Here is a 25,212-nt window from a genome sequence, read left to right as displayed (position 1 = left end):
TAACTGGCCTAAGAAACAGATTTTATGTTTTATCAAGAAAATGTCCTGTGTTGCCTTTATTAGGTTTTTGATTACTTAAAATAAAACCCATATGCGTAATATACAAAACAAACAACTGAGATTTTAAAAGCTTAAGGTTTTTTTTGTTTTTTAATCCATGTAGCTCTGTATTCCTTTTAAAGCCTTTTGATTATCACTCTGGTTACATAAATGACTATTATTTCACAAGTGACCTGTGATCCTGTTTTGATCAAATGTCTTTAGACTTTCAACATCTTCGACAAACTTCCCCAAAATCAAATTCTAGTTTTAGTCTTTTTTACCTAAACTTAACTGAGATTTATGAGGTGGAACCCCTGGAAAGCCTCAAAAGATTTTTCTTGTCTTGAGAGATATTAAATTATTAGGCTTATTTGATAAACTGTGTAAAAGACATTGACAAATGATAAGTGATACTAGATCTTCTTTTAGTTGCATTTGTGGGTATTTGTTGATATGTTTCACAAATTATATAAATTATAGAAGTCTGTTATTATAATTTTGGTTATCTTAATGCCATGTTTAATAGAGATAACTGCATTTTGTTGTCAGTTGCAAACTTTCATCAGCTTCTTAGACTATGGCTATTCTAAGTTTTCATCATCTAGTTACGGTTTTGAATTCTTCTCTAAAAGCACTGATAATCATGAAAATGATTCTATCTAACAAGTGCCCTTAAGTCAAGTTTCTGATAACTTTAAGATCAATGGACTTGATAAAAATTTCCAAGACTCTAATTTAAAAAATTGTTGGATTCATGAAACGAGATCAAGCAGAACAAAAATGAATTACATAAGATTGAATAACTGATGAAGAAATGTTTTAATGACTTTGGTTCTTTATGCAAATGTTTTGTTTTCCAGACTTAAGAAAATCTTCTCTCTCAAGCTATCTATAATTTACAACAGTTTGATAAAGTATGCTTTTGTAAATATAGATAGAACTTTTTTTTCTGTTTCATTCCTCCACAGTTTGAAAACTTTTTGAGCATTCTTTTAGCAATATAGTTATTTACCTAAGTCTAATAGAAATCTGCTGTCTTTATACCAGAAAACAATTGAAAACATAGGTTATATTACCAAGGCTTTGACTGAAATGTCATATTTGACAATATGCATAAAATGCCTGCCTTCAAAGGTTCCTAGCCTTACAGTGAGTAAATTAAAAACTGTCACTTCTTGGCAGACCCAGGAACCTTAAGAGTGTAAGTAAAATATAAAATCTGCCTTGGTTTGGTTTCCTAGCCTCAAGAGGTTTTAAAAATCTGAGATTTATATGTGATCAGTATAGAAAAAAAGTTATATTTCTAATAAAAAGCTATAATATATCTTTTAGAGTGTCGCTCTGTTGGTTGTTTTTGAATTCTTGTTATCTACCTATAGACTAGATCCTAAATTCTTCCGGGTTTCTCCAATCCAACTGTCTTCCATAAAATTGCTAAAAATGGGAACTGTACTGTTTCTAAAGCCCTGTCAATGGAAACTAGATAAATTTTAAGAAACAAGTCTTGTGCCTGATGTATGGGCCACATAAAATGTTCACCAAAATATCTTATGCTTTAATCAGAGACATTCAAACTGCAAACCAGGACAGGAAGTTGACATTTTTTTAATGCTGTAGACAGCCTTTCCCAAGACAATGGGGCAAGACTCCATATGATGACACTCCTACCCCTCTTGATGCCTGTCTTTTTGGCTTGACAAAATAATACTGTAATTAAATTTCACAATCAGTAACTGCTATAAGTAACTTGACAAAACCTGCCCTAAGAAATCCTTTTATTCCACTAGTAACTTTAGCAATATCTATAACACAACTTTTTGTTCAAAATGTACTGGTGGTCCCTTCTGTAGAGTTGGCATTCTTTGCTTTAGTTCAGCCCAGTTCTAAAATACTACTCAATGACAACAATTAGTCTCATCCAGTACCCACAACAGTCTTTTGATTTGTTTAGTTAGTTGCCATCAGGCTTGTGTTCTGTTTCAAAATGATTGTACAAACTGAATTTATTATATTATTTTTTGTTATGATTTTTAAGCCTTGTTTTTATTGCTTGTCTAATCTTTGTAAAGCCAACTCTCCCAACAGGTTAATGTTAGCTTAACACTTTGAGATGGCTGCTAATACTTATGGAACTAACAAGATGGAGCTCAGTGCTGGACTTCAGGCAAACCTGCCCTGAGAAAATTTTCCCTTCTGTCCTTTTTGATACTCAAATGTGGCCCAGCTCCCTGACATAGACCCTCTATATCTTCCCCACAGTGTGGGATGGAGACAACCAGGACAGGTTTGTCCAGGCCCTGAGGGACAATTAAGCCTAACTTCAAGATGATTGATTAGCTTTGCTTTCAGAGAACGATCTTGATCAAAGGGGGAAATGTGAGCGTTGATTATACAAAATTGGATCATTCTTGTTATACCCAACTAAATCAGAGTTGAGGGCCAGAGGGGAAAAACACTCAGGGCACATGGCAGCTGTTCTAATAGTTAAATTTTCCACAAGCCCAGCGGCTTAAAATGGCCTGCTATAATCCTACAATCGGTTTTACCTAATAGTTGCTGAAGCAACCTGCCGTGACTCTGTAACTAGTTTTACTCACTACTATCATTCACCACTCAGCTTGCCAGTTCCCCAAAACTTTACTAGTGTCAGTGAACTTTCTTTAAAAACAAGACATAATCACATTTCTCTTTCTAATAAAACTCCCAACCTTCTCTTTATTATTAGAACAGACTTGATTATTTGAAGACCACCTGGTCAGTATGTATGCCCTGAAGTATAATTCTTGCTTCGCCGATAAAAAGTAAAATTAGAAGTGTATATTTTATTTTTGACTTTGACATTATTGCTGTCTTCAGTTTTACTAAGCTTTTCTTTTGTAGCGTTTAATTTGCTGTTACTCTTATCCAGTGTATTTTTCATCTAAAACATTGTAGCTTCTATCTCTATATGACTGATTTGGGTCATCAGAAATGACCACTGCTTCCTTTTTCTTTTAAGTCTTACATGCTTTCCTTTTGTACTTTCCTACTTCTGCCAAAGTGTTGCCGCCTTATATATCATGTACATATGAATTGCAAGAAAATCTTGAAGAACAGTTCATGTGCAGAACAGTTACAGATACAATCAAATCTCACCAAAAATTCACTTGTGTTAAATGCAGAATTTTGTTGTTACGAGGCTAATGAAAAATGATACTTTTATTTGGTCAATAAATAAGATCTTTTAAAAATATCTTTCATGTTTTTGCTTAAAATGTTCAATCCTCCTTGCAGTTTTTTGAATTTATGACATGAGTATAATAACTTTACTAATTCACTCATCTCTGTTTCAGGTGTTGTTTTTTTTTTTTCTCATTAGTCTTATTTTCCTGTTTCTTTGCATACCTGGTATTATTTTATTGGATTCTAGACATTATCAGTTTTACTTTTCTGAGAGCTAGATATTTTTGTATTCTTAAAAATGTTTTTTAGTTTCTCCCGGCATGTAGTTAAGTAGCTTGCAAACAGTTTGATATTTTCATGTCTTGCCCTTAAACTTTGTTAGGCAGAATCAGAACAGTATTTAGTCTGGGGTTAATTTTCCCCACTATTGAGGAAAGACTTTTCTTAGTACTCTACCCTGAGGTCACATTAATCTTAAAGTTTTCCACTCTGATTGATGTCACCGTTCCATGCCATATGAGCACTGAGCACTGTTACATCTAATTTTTTAACATGTCTTCCCTAACCTCGGATAGTTTTCTTACACACATGCAGTGATCATGTTGAGAACTGTGTACACAAGGAAGCCTTCCGAAAACAGAGGGAGTTCTCTCTGTGCAGCAGTTTTCCAGTAATTTGCCCTTCAAACTAGGCATCTGATCACACTGGACTCCCACATTTGTTTCTTTCTCTTAGGGATATAGCTAGGCACTATCTGTGCTTTCTTTGCTTTCTCTAGGCTATAAGCCAGGACAGTTGTAGGGCTTGTCTTGTTTCTGTTTCACAGAAATGGATGTTAAGTGTCTTGAGAACCCTTGTTTCTTTATATTTTGACTGATTTTTTTAGTTGTTTCAGGCAGAAAAGTAAGTTCATCCCCTGTTATTCTATCTTGTCTGGAGCAGTAGCCTTAGTTTTTATTTCAGTGAAATGATTAGCCTATGACTTGGGAAGACTTCCATAAAACCTTATTTGAACTTATATTGAGAACTTCAAAATTTTATTAGTCTTAATTTTGTACAGGTTTAATGTGTTTTATAAAGTGCATAGGCTGTATAGTAAAGAATATAGAAAGGAATAATAGTAAAACATACTTTTCTGAAGGAGTCTATGGAAGTTTTTTGTTTTTTGTTTTTCTTGAGGTAGAGTTTCACTCTTATTGCCTAGGCTGGAGTGGAATGGTGCGGTCTTGACTCACTGCAACCTCCGCCTCCTGGGTTCAAGTGATTGTCCTGCCTCAGCCACCGAGTAGCTGGGATTACAGGTGCCTGCCACCATACCCAGCTAATTTTTATATTTTTAGTAGAGACAGAGTTTCACCATGTTGGTCAGGCTGGTCTCGAACTCCTGACCTCAGTGATCTACTCCTCTTGGCCTCCCAAAGGGCTGGGATTATGGGCGCAAGCCACCGCACCTGGCTGGAAGTTGTTTGTTTGTTTTCCTCATCCTGGGCTCCATAGGCATGGAAACTTTTTTAATGTAATAGGATACTTTTAAGGAATATTTTAACTGATTCACTTGTCAAAATTAAGACATTCACATCAAACACAACTTGTGACATAAGTTGTGTTTGTTGCAGTTTTCATGTTCTATTTTAAAAGTTTTAAAAATCACTTTTTCAGGCATATTAATGAGGATAAGAGAAAAACAGAAGCTCAAAAGCAAATTTTTGATGTTGTTTATGAAGTAGATGGATGTCCAGTAAGTATTCTTAGCAATAATTACTTTATTTTTTCCTTCTTGTTAATGAGGTTTCTGTGGTTTCAGTATAAATAATATCTTGGCACTACTTTCTTTTAAATTACAACTTCTTAAAAATTACTTGATACCAAGTGATCTCTTTTGTTAATATTTTCAACCTATACAGGCTAATCTTTTATCTTCTCACCGAAGCTTAATACAACGGGTTGAAACAATTTCTCTAGGTGAGCACCCCTGTGACAGAGGAGAACAGGTGACTCTTTTCCTCTTCAATGATTGCCTAGAGGTAAAGATGTACTTCATATAGTATAATAACACTGCCGATTTTTGTAACTTCCCTGAATATTTAAAACCAAGCTTTAATTGAAGTATAATGTAGAATTTTAAAGTAAACTCAAATAATCATTTTTTTAAAAATTGAGGACAATTGATGATTTAAAACTGTTAATAGAATGCCTTTAGAAGAAGGTCTAATATTAAGAAGTATAAACTTTCATTACTTCAAATCTAAGTTAAAATGAAAATTTATTTCCATGCAAATAAATGCTTAGGTCAAGAAATCTGATAACTTCTTGTTTCTATGTTTACTTATTCAAGATTTATAAAATAATTCTGAGTTTTTTGAAATTTAACTAATTTTTTTTTCAATAATGATGCGATTGTATTTTGTTGAAGAGGGAGATAACTTGATAATTTACTATTATGAATTCTTTATGATTCCTCGATTCTTCTTAAATCAGCAGGTTTTAGAGTGAATGAGGGCTCAGATGGGGTATAATGAATCTAATTCTAAAATTCTTACTTATTCAAGTTAGATTTTCTTTTTGTATTACCCCTGCAAGCAAATTGAATTACGTGTGTGTGTTTTAACGTGTTCATCCCTCTAATACGTATTTTTAAACAACAGTAGTGACGGATAAAAAGAAGTGTGGTTTCCCTTCATCTCAGAAGAGAAAAATGTTCATTTTGATTAAACAGACATTAATAAGAAGACTCTTGACTTTTCTATCACTGGAAACTTTCTGTTACCTTCATCAAAATGATTAAAGAGTTTCCTTTTTCTTTTCTCTCCTTTCTTTTCTTTCTTTCTTTTTTTTTTTTTTTTTTTTCCTCTTTTTTTTTTTTTTAGACAGGGTCTTACTGTCATTGCCCAGCTTGGAGTGCAGTGGCAAGATCACAGCTTACTGCAGCCTTGACTTCCTGGGCTCTGGTGATTTTCTTATCCCAACATCCCAAGTAGCTGGGACTATAGACACCACCACCACACCAGTCTAATTATTTTTAGTAGAGACTGGTTTTGCCATGTTGCCTAGGCTGGTCTCGAAATCCCGGACTCAAACAATTTACCCACCTCAGCCTCCCAAAGTGTTGAGATTACCGTTGGGATTACAGGCATGAGTTATTGCACCTGCCTCCCTTTTCTTTAAAGTCTTACATGCTTTCCTTTTGTCCTTTTCTACTTCTATCAAAGTGTTGCCTTTTTATATATCACATACATTATTATTTATACTATAAAATACAAGGGAATCTTAAAGAACAGTTCATGTGCAGAACAGTTACAGGTACAATAAAATCTCACCAAAAATTCACTTATGTTAAATGCAGAGTTTTGTCGTTATGAGACTAAATGAAAAATACTTTTTTTGGGTCAATTATGTTATAAAAAGCACAAAAGTAAAGACAGTCAAACTACTATACACAATTGACTATCTCCTGAAGTGAGAAAGTCAAAAAAATCATGAGGCAGATAATTCTCAACTACCTGTTTCCCTCATAAAAAGGAGTTTAGCCTGCCCCGATTGAGAACAGATGCTCGGCGGAGTCAATTTTCAATTATATTTTATCTGGATTTGCATCATCATGGGGTTTTACTGTATATAGTTTCTCTGTACATTGTTTGCTTCTATTAAAGCTTTTATAGGTTTTTCGTATTGGAGTTCCTAAGTCAGCTTGCTCTATTCATCTAATAATTAGGTTATCTTTATTTCTTTGCTGCTCCATTCTGGTTTTCATCCCTTATTCCTGAGAGCTATGACTTACTTTAAATTTTTGATCTTATATCCCCTCCAAATTCCTTGAAGTCTTCTGTAATTGGTTCATTAACTTGCCATTCACTTTACTTTCTGGTATTGGTCATCTTCTGTAGCTCCCAAGTCCCTGGCTTCTCATTTTCCCTACCTTCTTGAATCTGTTGATTTTTTTGTTCTATCTCTTGTAGCCTCCCTGTCTTAGAATCACTTCAACAAAAACTGCTTTATTTATAACATTAAATTTGGACTTCAGAGTTCATAATAAATAAAAATAAAATAAAAACATAATCTTAAATAAACTGTTGTTATTTAGCTTGTTTGTTTAGGAAAAATAAAACTCTTAGTGAATTGGGAATGGAAATGATGGTACATTCTTAACCTGATAAAAAGCTGTAACCATCATCATATTTAATAAGTGTTAGAAACATTCAAAATGGATAAAATCTATTTTTTCTTAATGACAGATTATGTTATACTGCAACTAATTTTGGATTTAAGGATATATTTAACTTTTAAATGTTTTTTCTGTATTTTAAGGGTTTGTTTTTTTTTTTAACTCTGATGTACTGGCATTTGTCATCAAAAGAACACTTATTGTTTTTACTTTTAAAAAATTAAACTTAAAATCACTTAATTGTTTTGCTTAGCCAACTATTCCTCTTCTCCTGAATTCTAGGACTTTTATTTAAGATTCTGTCATTCCTTGATTCTGTCTCTTCTCATCATGCTTCTAGTTTTTTCATACCTCTGGGACCTTTTGCAAAATATCCCTTGGCCTGTTTTCCTGACGTTTGAACTCGTCTTATATAAACATGAGCATTTCTGCTATACAATTACATGTCTGACTTTTGTTACATAGTAACTCTGCTTATAACAACTTTGTAATGAATAATCACCAAATGAGTTATAATAGATTTATGTGATTAGTGCTATATTATTTTTTAAGTATTTGGTCCTTACTTTTCTTCATTTTGTTGACTGATACTTTTTTATTTTCTATAATCAGATAGCAAGAAAACGGCACAAGGTTATTGGCACTTTTAGGAGTCCTCATGGCCAAACCCGACCCCCAGCTTCTCTTAAGCATATTCACCTAATGCCCCTTTCTCAGATTAAGAAGGTATTGGACATAAGAGAGACAGAAGGTATGCTGGTCGGATACATTCTTGGTTATATAAAAATAGTTTATATTCATTGTAGGTTTGATTTACTCCATTTTGGCTTTTTTTAATTGGTAAATTATCTTTCAATATAGTTGATCAGACTGCTAAAGTAATTGTTCTTGCACCTCTATCCCAACTCCATCTCTAGGAACAGAACTGACTTTTTATTTTCTCAAATGAAAGTACTATCTCAACCTATAGGATACCCTCATCTGTTAAAGGTCAAAGAGCTTTTAAATGGCTATGTATTAAAATAACACCCTAGCCTAGCCTATTCCCACACCAAAATTTATTTTTTTGTTTCCTTCAGAATACAGAATAACCAATCTATTACCTGTACCCCGTATCTTAACACTTTCACTGTTGCCAACAGCTGCATTTTTAGGGCTAGGTTTAAGGTATGGATCAGGAATAGATGTGAGTGCAATAAATAAACCCAGAGTAACTGATAGACTTGATAGGGAGTCATATGTGTATTAAGGAATGTTTTACTCTAAACTTTGGTAGTGTTACAGAGCAGGTTCTGTGAAGGCCTGAAATTGCTGAAAATTTATAACTACCTACAACAGTGTCATCTATTTAATTGACACCCAGTGGTGTATGTGCATGGCCATAGTTTGGATGTTAGGCATATGTTTTTACAATGTTTAGCTCTTTCCATTACTGATTCCTCTAATAATGAAAGGTTTCAGTTCATGAGAAATTATTCTTTTTTTTTTTTTTCCTTTATGAGAAATAATTCTTTCTTTGTTTTTTTGTGGGGTTTTTTTTGTTTGTTTGTTTTTTGAGATGAAGTCTTACTTTGTCACCCAAGCTGGAGTGCAGTGGCATGAACTTGGTTCACTGCAGCCCCCGCCAGGATTCTCCTGCCTCAGCCTCCTGAGTAGCTGGGATTACAGGCGTGTGTCATTATGCCTGGCTAATTTTTTTGTAATTTTAGTAGAGACAGGGTTTCACCATGTTGGCAAGGCTGATCTCAAACTCCTGATCTCAAGTGATCCGCCCACTTCGGCCTTGCAAAGTGCTGGGATTACAGGCATGAACCACTGCGCCCAGCCAAGAAATGATTCTTAAAGAAAACTTAGCAACTTACTGCTCTTTTCACTTAGTTGACAAATTCTGGATTTATTAAAGATTACATAGTATAGTTGTTCCTTGGTATCCATGGGGGATGGTTACTGGACCTACGTTGGTTACCAAAATCTGGGATGCTCAAGTCCTGGATGTAAAATTGCATAGTGTTTGCATGTAACCTATACACATCTTCCCATGTACTATAAGTCATTTCTAGGTTACTTATAGTACCTACACAATGTAAATGCTGAGTAAACAGTTGTTATACTATATTCTTTAGGGAATGATGACAAGAATAAAAAGTCTGTACATGTTTAATACAGATACAATCTATTTTGTAGTATTTTTTCTACTATTTTCGGTCAGCAGTTGATTGAATCCACAGATGCAGACCCACAGATACGGAAGGCTGACTCTATCTTTGTTTTAAAAATCTTCATTTTTGGATTTTAATTATGGCAGACTTTGTTTAAAATAGGTTGTATTTCAGCATCTTGGTCGTGCACCTTTTGTAACACTTTTAATATTTTTATAGAAAATATTAAATGATGTCGAAAATACTGTTTAATTAATGTCATTAACTTATCATCATTAGTTCCTTACGTGGTATACTATATTGTCTTTTTAGTACTTCAACTTAATATGGTGATGTTGTCTTATTAAAAATAGAGAGGACGAGGAAAGTGGAGAAGAGATAGTTCATTTCATTGGAATTTCATTGCTCTGAGGGAACTAAACTTGCATACATCTGTCATTTTCCAAGGAGTGACACTTAATGTTTATGGTTATTCTGGAACCCTAGATTGCCATAATGCTTTTGCCTTGCTTGTGAGGCCACCAACAGAGCAGGCAAATGTGCTACTCAGTTTCCAGATGACATCAGATGAACTTCCAAAAGAAAACTGGCTAAAGATGCTGTGTCGACATGTAGCCAACACCATTTGTAAAGCAGATGCTGTAAGTTCTTAAAACAGTATTATAATGAAAGTTTCAATTTTATGACAGTGCACTCAGACTAAACATGTACATTTTTAATGACTTATTTATTATGAATGGAGAGTTTTAGTTTTGTGTATATTAAAAAAACTGATTTAATAAGTTGTTTTAGGAAATATTTTATATAGTGTAGGTACAGAAAACATCGTTTGAGTTTTTGGCTTACATAAGGTAGGCCTTCATAGTCTCATGGTTCCCGTGGCTCTGATTCAGTGAAGATTTTGGGACTTCTTGTAATGTACCCTGTGATTTTTCATTGGTACTCTTAGACATGGCTAAAAATTAAAGAGCATTTTGATTTTTGTTTGTTTGGTTTTTTGGAGACGAGAGTCTCACTCTGTTGCCTAGGCTGGAGTGTGTAGTGGCATGATCTCAGCTCACTGCACCCTCTGCCTCCTGGATGCAAGTGATTCTCCTGCCTTAGCCTTCTGAGTAGCTGGGACTACAGGTGCACGCCTCCACGCCCTGCTAATTTTTTGTATATTAGTAGAGATGGGGTTTCACTGTGTTGCCCAGGCTGGTCTTGAACTCCTGAGCTCAGGCAGTCTGCCCACCTTGGCCTCCCAAAGTGCTGGGATTACAGGCGTGAGCCACCGCGTCTGGCCAAAAAAAAAATAAAAAATCTTATTGAAAGCAATAGATAGCTAATAGCATGTTCCCAATCTATTTTTCTCACGTGAACCTCTTAAAATCAAATGCTATCATAAATATATAATTATCATTATACCATACAGATTGAAAATAGATGAGAGAATCAAAATATTGAAGTTAAATGACTTGCCTGAAATCAGGTATCCCTGGATGAAATCTAGGTCCCTAAAAGATAATTTGGCTGCTGCTTCTCTATATATGAGAGAGACATGTGATAGACAGATATAGACCTCTTGCTCTTTGCACAGATGACATAGATTGAAGAGAATGTGCTGATATAATAGATGACCCTTTTCAGTACAATAGTACTGTAACTGAGATTGCATTGGGTGTTTCTGTGTGAATGAAACATGTAATCACAGTTAAGTGTGAAACCTTGGAAGACATTCAGGTATAATGTGGTTTATAAAGTATTCATTGATGAAAACCTCCTTCCAAAGTGTTTAGAACAATTATCAGACTTTTGTTTGTGTATGTGTGTTTTTTTAGATTTCTATGGACCAAGAATATGTTCTTATAAATAAAAAATTGTTGCACAAAAGATTCAGAGGGGGAAATACAATGCTAGCACATACAATAGAATGCTAGCTAGAAGAATGATGGAGACCACTTTTGTTATAAATCTTTCAAAACTGCTCATTATAAGATTTATTTTGTAGGTATCCATCCATTTTTTTCTAGGTATCCGTATATAAAATGGTTTTCTTTACCTGTAGTAATTCCTTATTGCAGAAATTACTCCTGCTCTTATCAGAATGTCAGACTAGATAGCTTATAGAGTCATTTCCAAACTTATAACCCTAATACTGAAATGTAACGTTAACAGAAATTTTTTCTTATATCTATTGAATTACTAGCCACATGATAGCTAATAATACTAGAACTGAAATATAAATAACATGGAAGAAATTCATAAGTAAAATTAGCCACAAGATGGCAGCAGACGTTTAACTATGTTCTGACTTATGCTTACACCACAAAATTCTTTCAGTCTATTGAAATTTTGTTCTTAAGAAATACATGTGTAAATTCAGATACTCGGTGACTTCAGTTGAGCCCTTTCCTGCATTTAAAATTCTACATATAGTAAATTTTTATAAAGCCTGAGAATTTTCCATGTGAAGATATGTGTGTGTGTGTATACATATATATGTGTGTATACATATATTTTTTTGTTTATATTATATATAATATATATTTATAATTTTATATATATTATTTAAATATATATATATTTATATATATTATTTAAATATATATATTTATATATATTATTTAAATATATATATATTTATATATATAACAATTTTTTATTTATAAGAACATATTCTTGGTCCATAGAAATCTAAAAAAACACACACACACAAACAAAAATTCTGATAATTGTTCTAAACACTTTGGAAGGAGGTTTTCATCAATGAATACTTAGTTTATAAACCACGTTATACCTATACGTGTACATATATATACGTATACACACAAGATGTAAATACACACACACACACACACACATACAAGATGTAAAAAGATAAAAAAGTCTCTGATTCTTTGAATTAGTAGTTTTTGTTTTTGGTACCCTGTATATATATATTTTTGGTACCCTAAGTAGCTTGAGCTTTCTTAATTAAAAGAGTAAAATAAGCACAATTATTTTATTCTATACTATTTCATTTGTCATATTCACTCATTAATGATGTAAGAGTTAAATTTATCAGGCTGAAAGAAAACTTAGTTGATACCATTAAGTTTGAATCTAAGGCCAAGAGCATGACTGACTGATTCTTGGTCAAACCATCTTAATAGTTTTTCTCCCCATGGACGTCATGTCCCATATTTTGTCATTTCAGAATCTAAAGATTAAAGTTTAAATCTATTGAAGATCTTATGTCTCAGAATCCTTATATATGTATTTTTGGTCTCTTGCCAATATGTAACCTTTAATTGCATGGTCCGTACTCTAACATTCATATATTGCCTAAGATAAGCTGGTAGCTTTGTGGAGGCCATTACAATTTCCAACCTCTAATATCAGAAGTATACTTTTATTAATAAATAAATTTAAGCAATGATACCCTTTCCCGAAGTTTGATTAGTTTAAAAGTAACTTGATAATTAAAGGCCATGTGCTACAATTTAGTACTTTTGCTGCTAACTTTATATTTATTTGAAATTTGCAAAACTTATCCTACATCTTGGTCAAATAAATCACCATTGGCTACTTAAGAGTTGCAATCTTCATTCTGAGTTTTTAAACTTGTAAGTAGAATTTCTAACTGCATGAGAAATAGATCGACGAGTGGACATATATTAAAAGTTTGTGCTTGTATGCCAATAATATTTATAATGAAGTTAATATGATTTGTATTTAAAGCTATAATTATTCTTCCATTTATTAGACATACCTAGTAAGTTGTTAGTATAAGTGTCTGTTATTGGTACCACTTTAATTTGGCCAAATCAGAAGCTCTAAGCTATAGGCATGATTACAGAGTTTGAAGAAAACACTGAGGCACAGGCTAAAGGAAGGAACATGTGATAGTAGGTAGGATCTGGGGGTTTGAAGACGAGGGTAAGAGGAGAGCTTAGGCAAAGAAGTATCTGATAACTCACAAGTAGACAGGTTAATTGGCTTAAGGTGTCAAATGCTAGAAAATTTCCTGTGAATTAACACCCGAGAATAGGATTTCAAAATCTGTAGCTGAGGCTCACTTTCTCCTGAAATTAATATTATATATCTCAGTGGGAGAGACTGACTACTACTTTTTAATATTGAACTCAGCAAGTCTGTCTTCAGGTACATGTGAATTTGGAGTTGATTGAAAAACTCCTGCCCTTCCAAAGCTTCTTTAATGCTTGACATACTTTGAATAAGTCATAAAATGATTTTGGAATTATAGTAAGTATTTATTAAAAATGTGTGTTCTCAAGTCCAGCAGAGCTTAAAAGTAAATAAAAATAAAAATGAGTTTTGGCTAATCTATCAATTTCACTTTTATTTTATTTAACTTTTCGTCCTTGTCCTAGTACGTATTATATTTTAGAATTAGAAATAGACTAAAAAGCACAAAGTTTTTTCTCTTCGTTTTTTTGTTTTTAAAGATAGAATGATAATTATTGAGAAAGAATGAATAACAAATAAAACTAGGACTACTGAAGATAGGTTTCCCCGACTTTGTACTTTTGCCTGTGATTTACCCTATCTACCTTCCTCTGTGTGGAAAGCACTAAAGGAAGTACTTCGTATTTATATCTTAGCAAAAATAATATATTATATTCTAAGCCACTAGTGAACTAGCAATGTGTTCACCCTTTCAGTCATTCTGAACCCAGAATCTTCTGGAAAGGTAAAAAATCTTGTATCAATCTTCCCCTCCCCTAAGTCAGAAGCAGTTTGTTAGTTCATTGAGAGAAAATATGAAGCCACTGGTTTCATTTTTAGTTCATCAGTGGTTATTAATACTTAGTCATAGTTAAGATAACAATGGAAAAAAATGAGAAGCTCCTTTATTAGCATTTGCTAAGGAATTAAATTTCAGGGAACTTCATTATAAAGAGCATTTCAGCAAAATTAAACACACTTGGAGTTTAGTTGCATTACATATGAAAATGGATACATTTTGCATCTAAGTATTCAAAGAGTAAGTTACCAATGTTTAGTTTAATAGTCATGCTATGATTTTTACCATCTGTTAAATTGAAAGATAATATTTGCATATAAGAAAAAAAGTCAAATATACAATAGTATACTGCAGTAAAACATGTCTCATACCCCTGTCTGGCTAATCTGTCTTTCCAGGGGTATGACTTTTGATACTTTCCAGAAATATAAGCAGAGACATATGTACATTCTTCAAAAATGTATTTCTTTCTCTTTTTTTGTTTTTTAAAGATAGAGTCTCTGTTACCAAAGCTGGAGTGCAGTGGTGCAATCTTGGCTCACCGCAACCTCTGCCTCCGGGTTCAAGTGATTCTCATGCCTCAGCCTCTTGAGTAGCTGGGATTGCAGATGTGCACGACCGTGCCTGGCTAATTTTTGTATTTTTAGTGGAGACAGCATTTCACCATGTTGGCCAGCCAGGCTGGTCTTGAATTCCTGGCTTCAAGTGATCTGCCCACCTGGGGGCCTATCAAAGTGCTGGGATTACAGGTGTGTGAGCCACCATACCTGGCCAAAAATGTATTTATTAGATTGATTCCTAAGTAATTTTCTCTTTAGAATGCAGTCATAAATGGATATTTTACCTGTTTCTAAGCTATTTTGTGAATAGGTGACTCTTTGGTATGTGTGTTATTTTGTAACCAGTCAGTTAATAAATTATCACTGTTTTAAATTATTTTCCAGCTAATTTTACTAGATCTTTTAGCTTTCAGTTAAAAAAGTCATAAGTTTACCAATTGAAAGAAGCATTGATAAGTTACTTTATAGTTTAAAAATAAAACATTAACAGAAGACTATGCTTATTTTGATTTTTAATTGATTTTATTTATAATGACATAATTGTACATATATTGGGGTACAGTGTTATGTTTTGTTGCATGTGTACATCGTATAATGACCGAATCAGGGTAATTACCATATCACTTATTTCTTTAAGGAAAATATATTTAAATGTCAAAACATTCTTTTTCTGAATTTGCCTCTGTATCTTATGGACATAAAAAATTCTATCAAATAGTAGGTTTTCAGTATATATCTGTTGATTGAATGAGATAAAAATTGAAATAAAAATGGAATGCGGTCAAAGCAGAATTAAATTCATAAAAGTAAGGATACAATTGAGCTTACCCATATATACAGTAGTATAGGAAATGTCATCCCTCTACCATGAGATATAGGAAATCCTAGTAGTGTAAAACCTTTCAGATATGTGTGGCAGAGCTTAAGTCACATTCCTCAGTGCTTTGTTTCTTACAGATTGACGTAAGGTATCAAATATGCAGTTGTTTTACAAACGATTACCTAGATAATTGTCAAGAACCAACTGAAAACTATTAGAATTTGTAACAGAGCTTAGTAAAGCAGCCAAATAAAATATAAATACATATGTATCAAGAGTTTTCCTTTATGCTGGCAGTAACCAGTTAGAAAGTGTAGGAAATGAAGGCCTCTTTTCCAATAAAATTTGATATAAAATATCTGTAAAACATGAAAAAATATATACGCAACTAATTGCTTTAAACTTAAAGCAATATGGATACAGATAGCATTATATCAATTGTTTTCACAAACCAAATTGTAAAAAAAAAACTGAAGGAGACCATTGAGAGCTAGTGAGGCAAGATGGATTCTTTCCTGTTCTGACAGTGAGAGTATAGGTTGAAGAAGTATACCCTTTTTCCATCAGGAACTTTTCATATTCTGCTTTTCTACCTCTAGTGTTCTGATTTAGAAAATTACCAACATGTGGTTTAATATTTTCATATACAAAGACATACAGTTTCATGTATTTCTTTTTTTATTGTGGTGGAATATACATAACATAAAATTTACCAGTTTTAACCATTTTTAAGTGTATAGTTTATTGGCATTAAGTATATTCATACTGTTGTGCAATATCACCACCATCTGTTTTACGAGCTTTTTCATCTTCCTAAACTGGAACTGTGGACCCATTACACAGTAATTCCCCATTACTGCACTCTAAATGCTCAAAAATAGTGGAATGATTAAATTAATTGTGGTATAATCAGAAGAGATTTGTCAGGTCTTCGTTAAGAGTAAATCCTTTGAGACAAAAAAATTACAGCTAATTGAAAAATGTAAGGTACAAAACTGAATAATATTCCAGTTTTGTTATGAAGAAACATTTTATACATGTAGAAAAATATCTCTAAGAAATATACCAAAGTGTAGATGGTAATTGATTAAGAGAGTTATGGGTAATTCATGTTTTCTAAATTTTTCTTAACTCAAAAAGTAACATTAAATTGAAAAGATATTGACATTTACAAGTACTATTACCTGATTTGTACAAGATAAGCATAGCAAATCGATCAAGTGGAAAGAGAGGTTCTGTAGCAGGCAGAGTGCATGTGGTTGTTCAAATGACAAAATTAGAGAAGCTTTAGAATAACAAAAACTGTCTATGTATCAGTGGTGGAGAGCTGAATCAAGCATTATAATTGTAGAGTATAATATTTAACACTTGGTAAAGAGGCTTAACATTTCATTCAAAGTACTTCTATGCATTATTTTGTTTTAGCCTTATGATTACTATGGGTTAGGTATTCTAGATATGTTCTACATTTTGCAAATGGAAAAAATTTTCAGAAAAAACGACTTTCACAAGGTTGTTTTTTCTCTGTCACCACAGAATGATAGTGCTGGAAAATAGTCTTTATAGTGACAGGGTAACAAGGCAATTTGCCTATTCATAGTCTAGATTTATAAATTTAAAGTGCAAATTGGTTATAGGACTATGCAAAATCATTTTGTCTAACTTGCTTTCTTCTGAAAATTCAGCCATAATTTGAGCAAGTAATATTTTTAATTACTTAGAGATTAATTGTCCTGTTTAAGTGGTTCAGTGGTTCTTGGCCTATATGAGGTCTTTTTAAAAATTTATTTTTAATTGACACATAATAATTGTACATATTTATAGGGTATAATGTGATGTTTTGATACATGTATACATTGTGTGTTGATCAAATCAGGGTATTTAGCGTATCCATCACCTAATATACTCATTTCTTTATGGTGTGAACCTTCAAAATCCGCTGTTGGTTATTTTGAAATACACAATACAATACTGTATTGTTAACTATAGTCACCATTGTGCAATAGAACACCAGAACTTACTTCTCCTTTCTAACTGTAACTTTGTGCCTATTGACCAGCCTCACTCCAGCTCCCACCCCATCCCGTCCTCCCCAGCGTATCAGCAGCGGCTGACCTCATAGAAGTACAGAGTAGACTGGTGGTTATATGGCGTCTTTGATTCCTTTAGGAATGTGATACAAGCTGTGAACCCCCTCTTCAGAAAGATGCCCTTTGCACATGTACACACAAAATTTTGTGCCCAGTTTCTGTTCATTGTCACCCTACAGGCTCTTGGTCACAGGTTTAGAACCTCTGATTTAGAATCCTTACAAATGCTGATTGAGGACGAAAGGGTAAAGTAGGAGAAAGTCTAAATCTTAATTTGAGTTTATGTCAAGAACAGTGTTTGTGGTCTTGGTTTTGTAGCTGACTTTATACTTAAGCATTAAGTTTAAGTCTGCTAAATTTCTAACTTGTTTAAGAGTTGTTAGATTTTATTTTGAGGTCTATTTCCAATTGCTTTGGTATCCATGACCCTTACAGGGAATTACTTATTTACTGAATGCTTATTTTTCACTATCCTTAAATTAGTACATTTCGGGGTAGAAGTTATATCAAGCACATGAACAATCTTGAGTAGCTTCATTTACAAATACTCCATACATAAATATGCTTAAAAGTTTGATTTTTAGAAACAGTTGTGTGTTTTCAAGATAACAAAAAGTATTATTTTTCAATAGGAGAATCTTATTTATACTGCTGATCCAGAATCCTTTGAAGTAAATACAAAAGATATGGACAGTACATTGAGTAGAGCATCAAGAGCAATAAAAAAGACTTCAAAAAAGGTGCGTTTTAGTGAAATTATTACTTAGCATATCTCTAATATGTATTTTCCAGACTATATTCAAATAATATTACTGCGAACACCAGTATAAAGATAGTTTATAGAACAAAGCTGTTCTTCGATTCTAGGAAATGACCCACAGAAACAATAGTTTTACTTCAGTGACTTCTTTGCCACAGTAACTATAACTTGTTATCCCTCCCATTTTGTAATAATGATGCTTCTGTGAACTATCCTGCAGTAGAAATGTACTGTTGGTGTTTTAGATTTAAATATGTGTGCCCTCATCTTAAATATATTGCCACAGTTATTTTCAGCAAAGGGCAGACGACAGTCAGGGGACCTGGGATCTATTCCTGACTCTAGAAGTATATTTTAGTCTTCTCGTGATGAAGATAACTTACTTACCTTATCAGAGTTGTTGAGGATTACATAAGTATGTTGATAATAGGCTTTTTAAAAGTAGAACTAGAATTTTAGTGTTCTAAGAGAGATTTACAGCCATAATCTCTACTGCTAGATTTACAAGTTTTGTTTTCTTTCCCTTTATGGGGAGGCTTTGTATTTTAGTAATTTTTGTATCTCCTATCGTTTAACATGTATGATGTATAAAAGAAAAACATGTTAGATTATTATTCAAGTGAATTCCTTCACTCTTTCAATAAAGAAATGGAGGTTCAGGTGATTTTTGGATTAGAAATCTCACAACTAGACTGGTTGAATCAGACCAGAACTTAGGTTTCTTCTCTCCCAGGCTAGATTTCTTTTCTCCTCCTTCCATTGGACTTCACTGCTCTCTAAATGAAAGTTGAAATAGTATACAAATTTCCTCACTGCTTTGTGCCAAAGAGATTCTAATCTTGCCACATACTACGGTAGAAAAACTTTTGCCATATATTTGTCTTTTTTATGTTTCAGTATTCTTATCAACTGTATTAAATTTGTCTTGGTTTAAGTAATTGTAACTCTTAAACTCTAGGTTACAAGAGCATTCTCTTTCTCCAAAACTCCAAAAAGAGCTCTTCGAAGGGCTCTTATGACATCCCACGGCTCCCACGGCTCAGTGGAAGGAAGAAGTCCTTCCAGCAATGATAAGCATATAATGAGTCGTCTTTCTAGCACATCATCATTAGCAGTAAGTTATTTTGATTTAATGGGGTGAATGACTTATTTATGAAGCTGGTATGGGATTTGTTAACTTTTAAAAATTGGAAATATTTCTTCCATGCTTAAAAAATTTTAATCATGTATTTTAACCCAGTATGCCAAAATATTATGATTTGAATGCGAATCAATGTAAGAATTACCAGTGAGATATTTTCATTCTTTCTTATGTACTAAGTATTAAAAATGTGGGATGCACCTTATACTTACAAAGCTGACTGCGTTTCAGACTGGCTATGTTTTAGGGGTTTCATAGCCACATGTGGCTAGTGGCTCCTGGAAGGACCGCACAGCTCTGTACACTAGCACTGAAGAATCAGCACGGAAAGCATGATGCTGGGAGGGAGGAGGTCTCTCCCCTAGTGCTTTAAACCTTGGCATCCTAACATAGTCGTACGTCATTTTTAAAATATGTACATCCAAACTTCTAACCTCTTTATTGGGTAAAGGCAACTGAGAAAACCCTACTACGAATGAACTAGAGACATACTTAATGTGTAGTTTTCTTGATAGGAAATTTTGTTGGTATTGAAATGTATTCTAAAATCTCTTTTTTTTTTTTTTTTTTGAGACGGAGTCTCGCTCTGTCACCCAGGCTGGAATGCGGTGGCCGGATCTCTGCTCACTGCAAGCTCCGCCTCGCGGGTTTACGCCATTCTCCTGGCTCAGCCTCCCAAGTAGCTGGGACTACAGGCGCCCGCCACCACGCCCGGCTAGTTTTTTGTACTTTTTAGTAGAGACGGGGTTTCACCGTGTTAGCCAGAATGGTCTCGATCTCCTGACCTCGTGATCCGCCCGTCTCGGCCTCCCAAAGTGCTGGGATTACAGGCTTGAGCCACCGCGCCCGGCCATATTCTAAAATCCCTAAGAAAAGAAACACATTTCAATCTGGCCTGTCACTTTACTAATGTAAATAGCTATGATTCTGTTTATATAGATCGGTTCCAATAAGATAGCAGACACCGAGTTTTATTCCTTTTACTATTTTTGTGATGAGTAGAATATAATCTCTGAAACTGAATTTCAGAGGATGTTATGGGCTCTAAATTCATGTATATTTTATATATATATATGTATATTTAAAATTTTTCCTGAACAATCCAAATTTCCAAGTTTCAGAATTATTAAATTATTAGATATTTAATACTATTACTAAGTATTTGAGTGAAATATCTGCACTTAATACAATTATTAACCTACTGAAGTTAAGAAAAGCAAGTGACTATCACTTCTTAGCTGTGTGTCCTGTACCAGGTTTCTTATTCTCTCATCTGCATTTTTGCAGATGAGAGAAAAGATGTTAATAGCGCTTACTTATTCCATAATTTCATTGTAGGACTAAATAATATATGTATGTATTATATAATCACACATATGTATATGATGTTATATACTGAGAGGCAGTTTCTCTGGAACCCTAGTGTTCAAATCCTTGCTCTGCTATTTACCAGTTATATGTGTTTTGGCAAGTTATTAAAGGTCTGTTTCAATTTCATTGTCTGTAAAGTAAGTCATATGTAGTTATAAGGATCAAGTGAGTTATTATATGTAAAGTGCTTAGAACAGTACCTGGCACATTGTGAGGGCTCTTGTGTTTTATAAGTGATTTCTTTTTATTATATAAAATTTTTGCAGGTAAGGCACATAAATAATACTTAGTAATATATATTTTAACATTGGTTAAAGTCTTTAGTTAACACATCAAAGAGTTATAGCTAAATCTATTAGTGTATTTATACAGGTTTTTAATCAACATTAACCTTAACCAATGGGAGAGAAGCTGTATTTAGTTGATAAAATGAATATATGCAAAGTAGTTTGGTCGATTAAAATTGACAAATGCAGATAAGCATTAATTTGTGAAAATTAGATTATAGCTTTCTCAAAGCCACCTGTAGCAACTATTGTAAACATTTTCATCTTTCAAATGAAAGTAAATGCATTTTATAGAAAATTTTAGAAAATTAATTTGTTATTTATGGTTATGTCACTTTTAATAGACAATATACGTAACAAGCAGCTAAAATACCTTCAAGACATTAATGTCATCTTCTCAATTGCTTGTTTCTGTTCTAACAGATTACCCATTCTGTTTCCACAAGCAATGTAATTGGATTTACTAAGCATGTTTATGTTCAGCGCCTAAACTCTACTGGTGGGCGCTCTCAGTACTCCTGGTTTCGATCTGTACGTCATTCTGCTTTCCGAGCTAGTTTTTCAGAGATACTAGAAGGAAACACTGATTTTTCAAATTTCAAAAAAGTTATTTCCAACTCATCTTTGACACTTGTGAAGAATTAGGAGATTTGCCAACCACTAATGGAAACAAGCCTCATGAAGTTTAATGTGAGCTTATTAGCTATTTAAAATTTGTATCTGCAGAAAAAAAGAAAAAAAAAAAGGAACATATTTTTTCTCCAAGGAATCACTTATTGGGTGGGTGGGAACTTTGGAATTCACAATGTTATGACTGCTTTGAATTAATAACAATTTAGGTTTAATAGAGTTTATTAAGTCCAGAAAAAATAAGTTCCATTAGAAATTTTCTTATTTAGGAAAATTATCATTTTAAAGAATAGTAATGATTGTCATGAGTAGTGGATTTATATTCCAAATCTGATTCTTAATGTTAGATTTATAGCATTTACAGAAAATTATGCTTTTAATATACCAAATCATAAAAGTTCCACGTGAGGAAAGTGTCAACTTTTATATTATACATTTATATCATCATTTTGTTGATACTTGAATGGTTATACTTCATCAGCCCAGCTTTTTAAATGCTTCATTTTACAACCTTGTTTATGAGAACTTACAGCCAACTACCTTACTAGCTCTTACAGTTAGCCATTTATATATGTTAAAATAAAACAGTAGCCTTAAAATTTATTTTCATTTACAGTTATTCTTGAGTCTTCGCATGTTATTTGTTAGAGTTGTTTTATTTTAAAATTTTTAAGACTTCTCAGGGATATAAAACTTAGCAATTTAATAATCACTGTTATCCAGAAGGATTGCTGTTTCACTCAATTTTTATATAGAACAAAATTTAAAAAATTGTTTTAAAATATTTTTGAGAGATGGGGGTCTTGCTAAGTTGTCCAGTCTGGTCTCAAACTCTTGGCCTTAAGCAGTCCTCCCACATCAGCCTCCTGAGTAGCTGGGATTACAGTGGAACAAAATTATATATATACATATACACTCTCACACTCACATATGTACATCTGAGTTGTACATATATTACAAACACTCTTTGAGAGTGTATGACTTAATTTTAGAAAATTATTTCCCATGAAATGATTTCATTCCTCTTAATTCTGCTTTATGAACTAAGAAGAAACCTTGTTTGCCAATTTATAATTTTTTCTTTTATAACCTGAAACACTGAATCATTAATATTTCATAAAACAAAGTTAGGTATCACTACTGGCAATAGGCCAGTATCTGTTCAGTTGAGTTAATATCTAGTTAACTAGTCTAGCTATTTGGCTTTGTTTTCAGAATGCTATAATAGTTTTCTTTTTTCTCCCTTTTCCATTCCCCTAACTTTAAAGAGTTTAGAATTGTCAGATGTCTTGTACTTGTTATAGTAATTTTTAAAATGTAAAAATAATAGGCATGATACCAAACTGTATTTTACAATTTTTTTTAAAGGAAGATTTAAAATATGAAATAATTTGTTTTGTCTTTACAGGGTATCCCTTCTCCCTCCCTTGTCAGCCTTCCTTCCTTCTTTGAAAGGAGAAGTCATACGTTAAGTAGATCTACAACTCATTTGATATGAAGTGTTACCAAAATCTTAAATTATAGAAATGTATAAACACCTCATACTCAAATAAGAAACTGACTTAAATGGTACTTGTAATTAGCACTTGGTGAAAGCTGGAAGGAAGATAAGTAACACTAAAGTATGCTATTTGATTTTTCTTCTTGAAAGAGTAAGGTTTACCTGTTACATTTTCAAGTTAATTCATGTAAAAAAATGATAGTTATTTTGATGTAATTTATCTTTTTGTTTGAATCTGTCATTCAAAGGCCAATAATTTAAGTTGCTATCAGCTGATATTAGTAGCTTTGCAACCCTGATAGAGTAAATACATTTTATGGGTGGGTGCCAAATACTGCTGTGAATCTATTTGTATAGTATCTGTGAATGAATTTATGGAAATAGTTATTTGTGCAGCTCAATTTATTCAGAGATTAAATGACATCATAATACTGGATAAAAACTTGCATAGAATTCTGATTAGATAGTGGGTCTGTTTCACATGTGCAGTTTGAAGTATTTAACCACTCCTTTTGCAGTTTATTTTCTTCTCAAGTGTTTTCAAGATCTAGCATGTGGATTTTAAAAGATTTGCCCTTATTAACAAGAATAACATTTAAAGGAGATTGTTTCAAAATATTTTTGCAAATTGAGATAAGGACAGAAAGATTGAGAAACATTGTATATTTTCCAAAAACAAGATGTTTGTAGCTGTTTCAGAGAGAGAGTACTATATATTTATGGTGATTTTAGCCACTAGCAAATCTTGATTTAGTTTGATAGTGTGTGGAATTTTATTTTGAAGGATAAGACCATGGGAAAATTGTGGTAAAGACTGTTTGTACCCTTTATGAAATAATTCTGAAGTTACCATCAGTTTTACTAATCTTCTGTGAAATACATAGATAGTGTGTGTTCAACTTTTTATTATGGTCTTATAATTAAATGTAAAATTGAAAATTCATTTGCTATTTCAAAGTGTGATATCTTTCACAATAGCCTTTTTTATAGTCAGTAATTCAGAATAATCAAGTTCATATGAATAAATGCATTTTTATTTCCTATTTCTTTAGGGAGTACTACAAATGTTTGCCACTTAATTTTCAAGTATCTGTTTTAATAGTTAACTGACTATAGATTTTCTATGCCGTGCATGTGCCACTTCTGAGAATAGTAAATGACTCTTTGCTATATTTTAAAAGCAATTGTATTAGTAAGAACTTTGTAAATAAATACCTAAAACCCAAGTGTATTTTATGTCTCATGTCTTAGTTTCTTCAGGGAAATTTTCATAGGCAAATATGAATGCTTGCATCAACATATGTTCTTTTGTGTATTTGCTTGCTTATTTATTTATTCCTCCATTAATATTTTTGAGTATTTTGTTTTAAGAGGTGATCTGTAAGTTAGAAATTTTTAATCTGGAATCTACTTTGCGAAATGTAGGTAGTGAATCCTATGATGTTTTATGCAAAATTTTGTGTTTATGTGCATATATGCATTTTTCTGGCAGAAAATACACAATTGTTATTTTAGTGGAGGTGGAACTGTTGCTTTCCCCCAAAAGGGTGGAGTTTCCAGAGACAAGAAATGACATAAGGCATAAAGCTAGAAAAGTATTGACTATACACTGGCAAAATATAGCAGGTAGTTAATTTTAATTTGAAAGAGAATGTTTCTGGTTTTTACTGTTATCTGCCGACCTTAGGTTTTTAGACTATCCTTGTTATCAGATGAAGACAGTTTGCATGTATCGTGTAAAATTAGGATTCTGTATCATACATGGATATTAAATATAATTAATTTCTCTATTGAGAAA

At 32.9% G+C, this 25,212-nt stretch overlaps 1 protein-coding gene across 14 annotated transcripts in view; it reads left to right on the top strand.

The window, feature by feature from the left end:
* Nucleotides 1-24,645, top strand: part of ECT2 (epithelial cell transforming 2) — a 69,866-nt gene extending 45,221 nt beyond the window's left edge. For 9 of the 14 annotated variants that reach the window (XM_025376017.1, XM_025376014.1, XM_025376010.1 and 6 more), the window contains 7 exons: nt 4,864-4,942; nt 5,109-5,228; nt 7,979-8,117; nt 10,012-10,166; nt 18,357-18,464; nt 19,443-19,598; nt 23,322-24,645. In XM_025376017.1, the coding sequence (XP_025231802.1) occupies nt 4,864-4,942; nt 5,109-5,228; nt 7,979-8,117; nt 10,012-10,166; nt 18,357-18,464; nt 19,443-19,598; nt 23,322-23,411 (847 nt within the window). In that variant the 3' untranslated portion in view covers nt 23,412-24,645. Of the gene's footprint in view, nt 1-4,863; nt 4,943-5,108; nt 5,229-7,978; nt 8,118-10,011; nt 10,167-18,356; nt 18,465-19,442; nt 19,599-21,706; nt 21,974-23,321 lie in introns of all 14 variants that reach the window. The other 5 variants (XM_025376004.1, XM_025376006.1, XM_025376008.1 and 2 more) reach the window with 1 other exon arrangement.
* Nucleotides 24,646-25,212: the final 567 nt, after the last annotated feature.

The sequence above is a fragment of the Theropithecus gelada genome, chromosome 2 (genome assembly GCF_003255815.1).
Source record: "Theropithecus gelada isolate Dixy chromosome 2, Tgel_1.0, whole genome shotgun sequence".
Classification (NCBI taxonomy): Eukaryota; Metazoa; Chordata; class Mammalia; order Primates; family Cercopithecidae; genus Theropithecus; species Theropithecus gelada.
The sequence above is the reverse complement of the archived record's forward strand: the minus strand, read 5'-3'. Positions and strand labels throughout refer to the sequence as shown.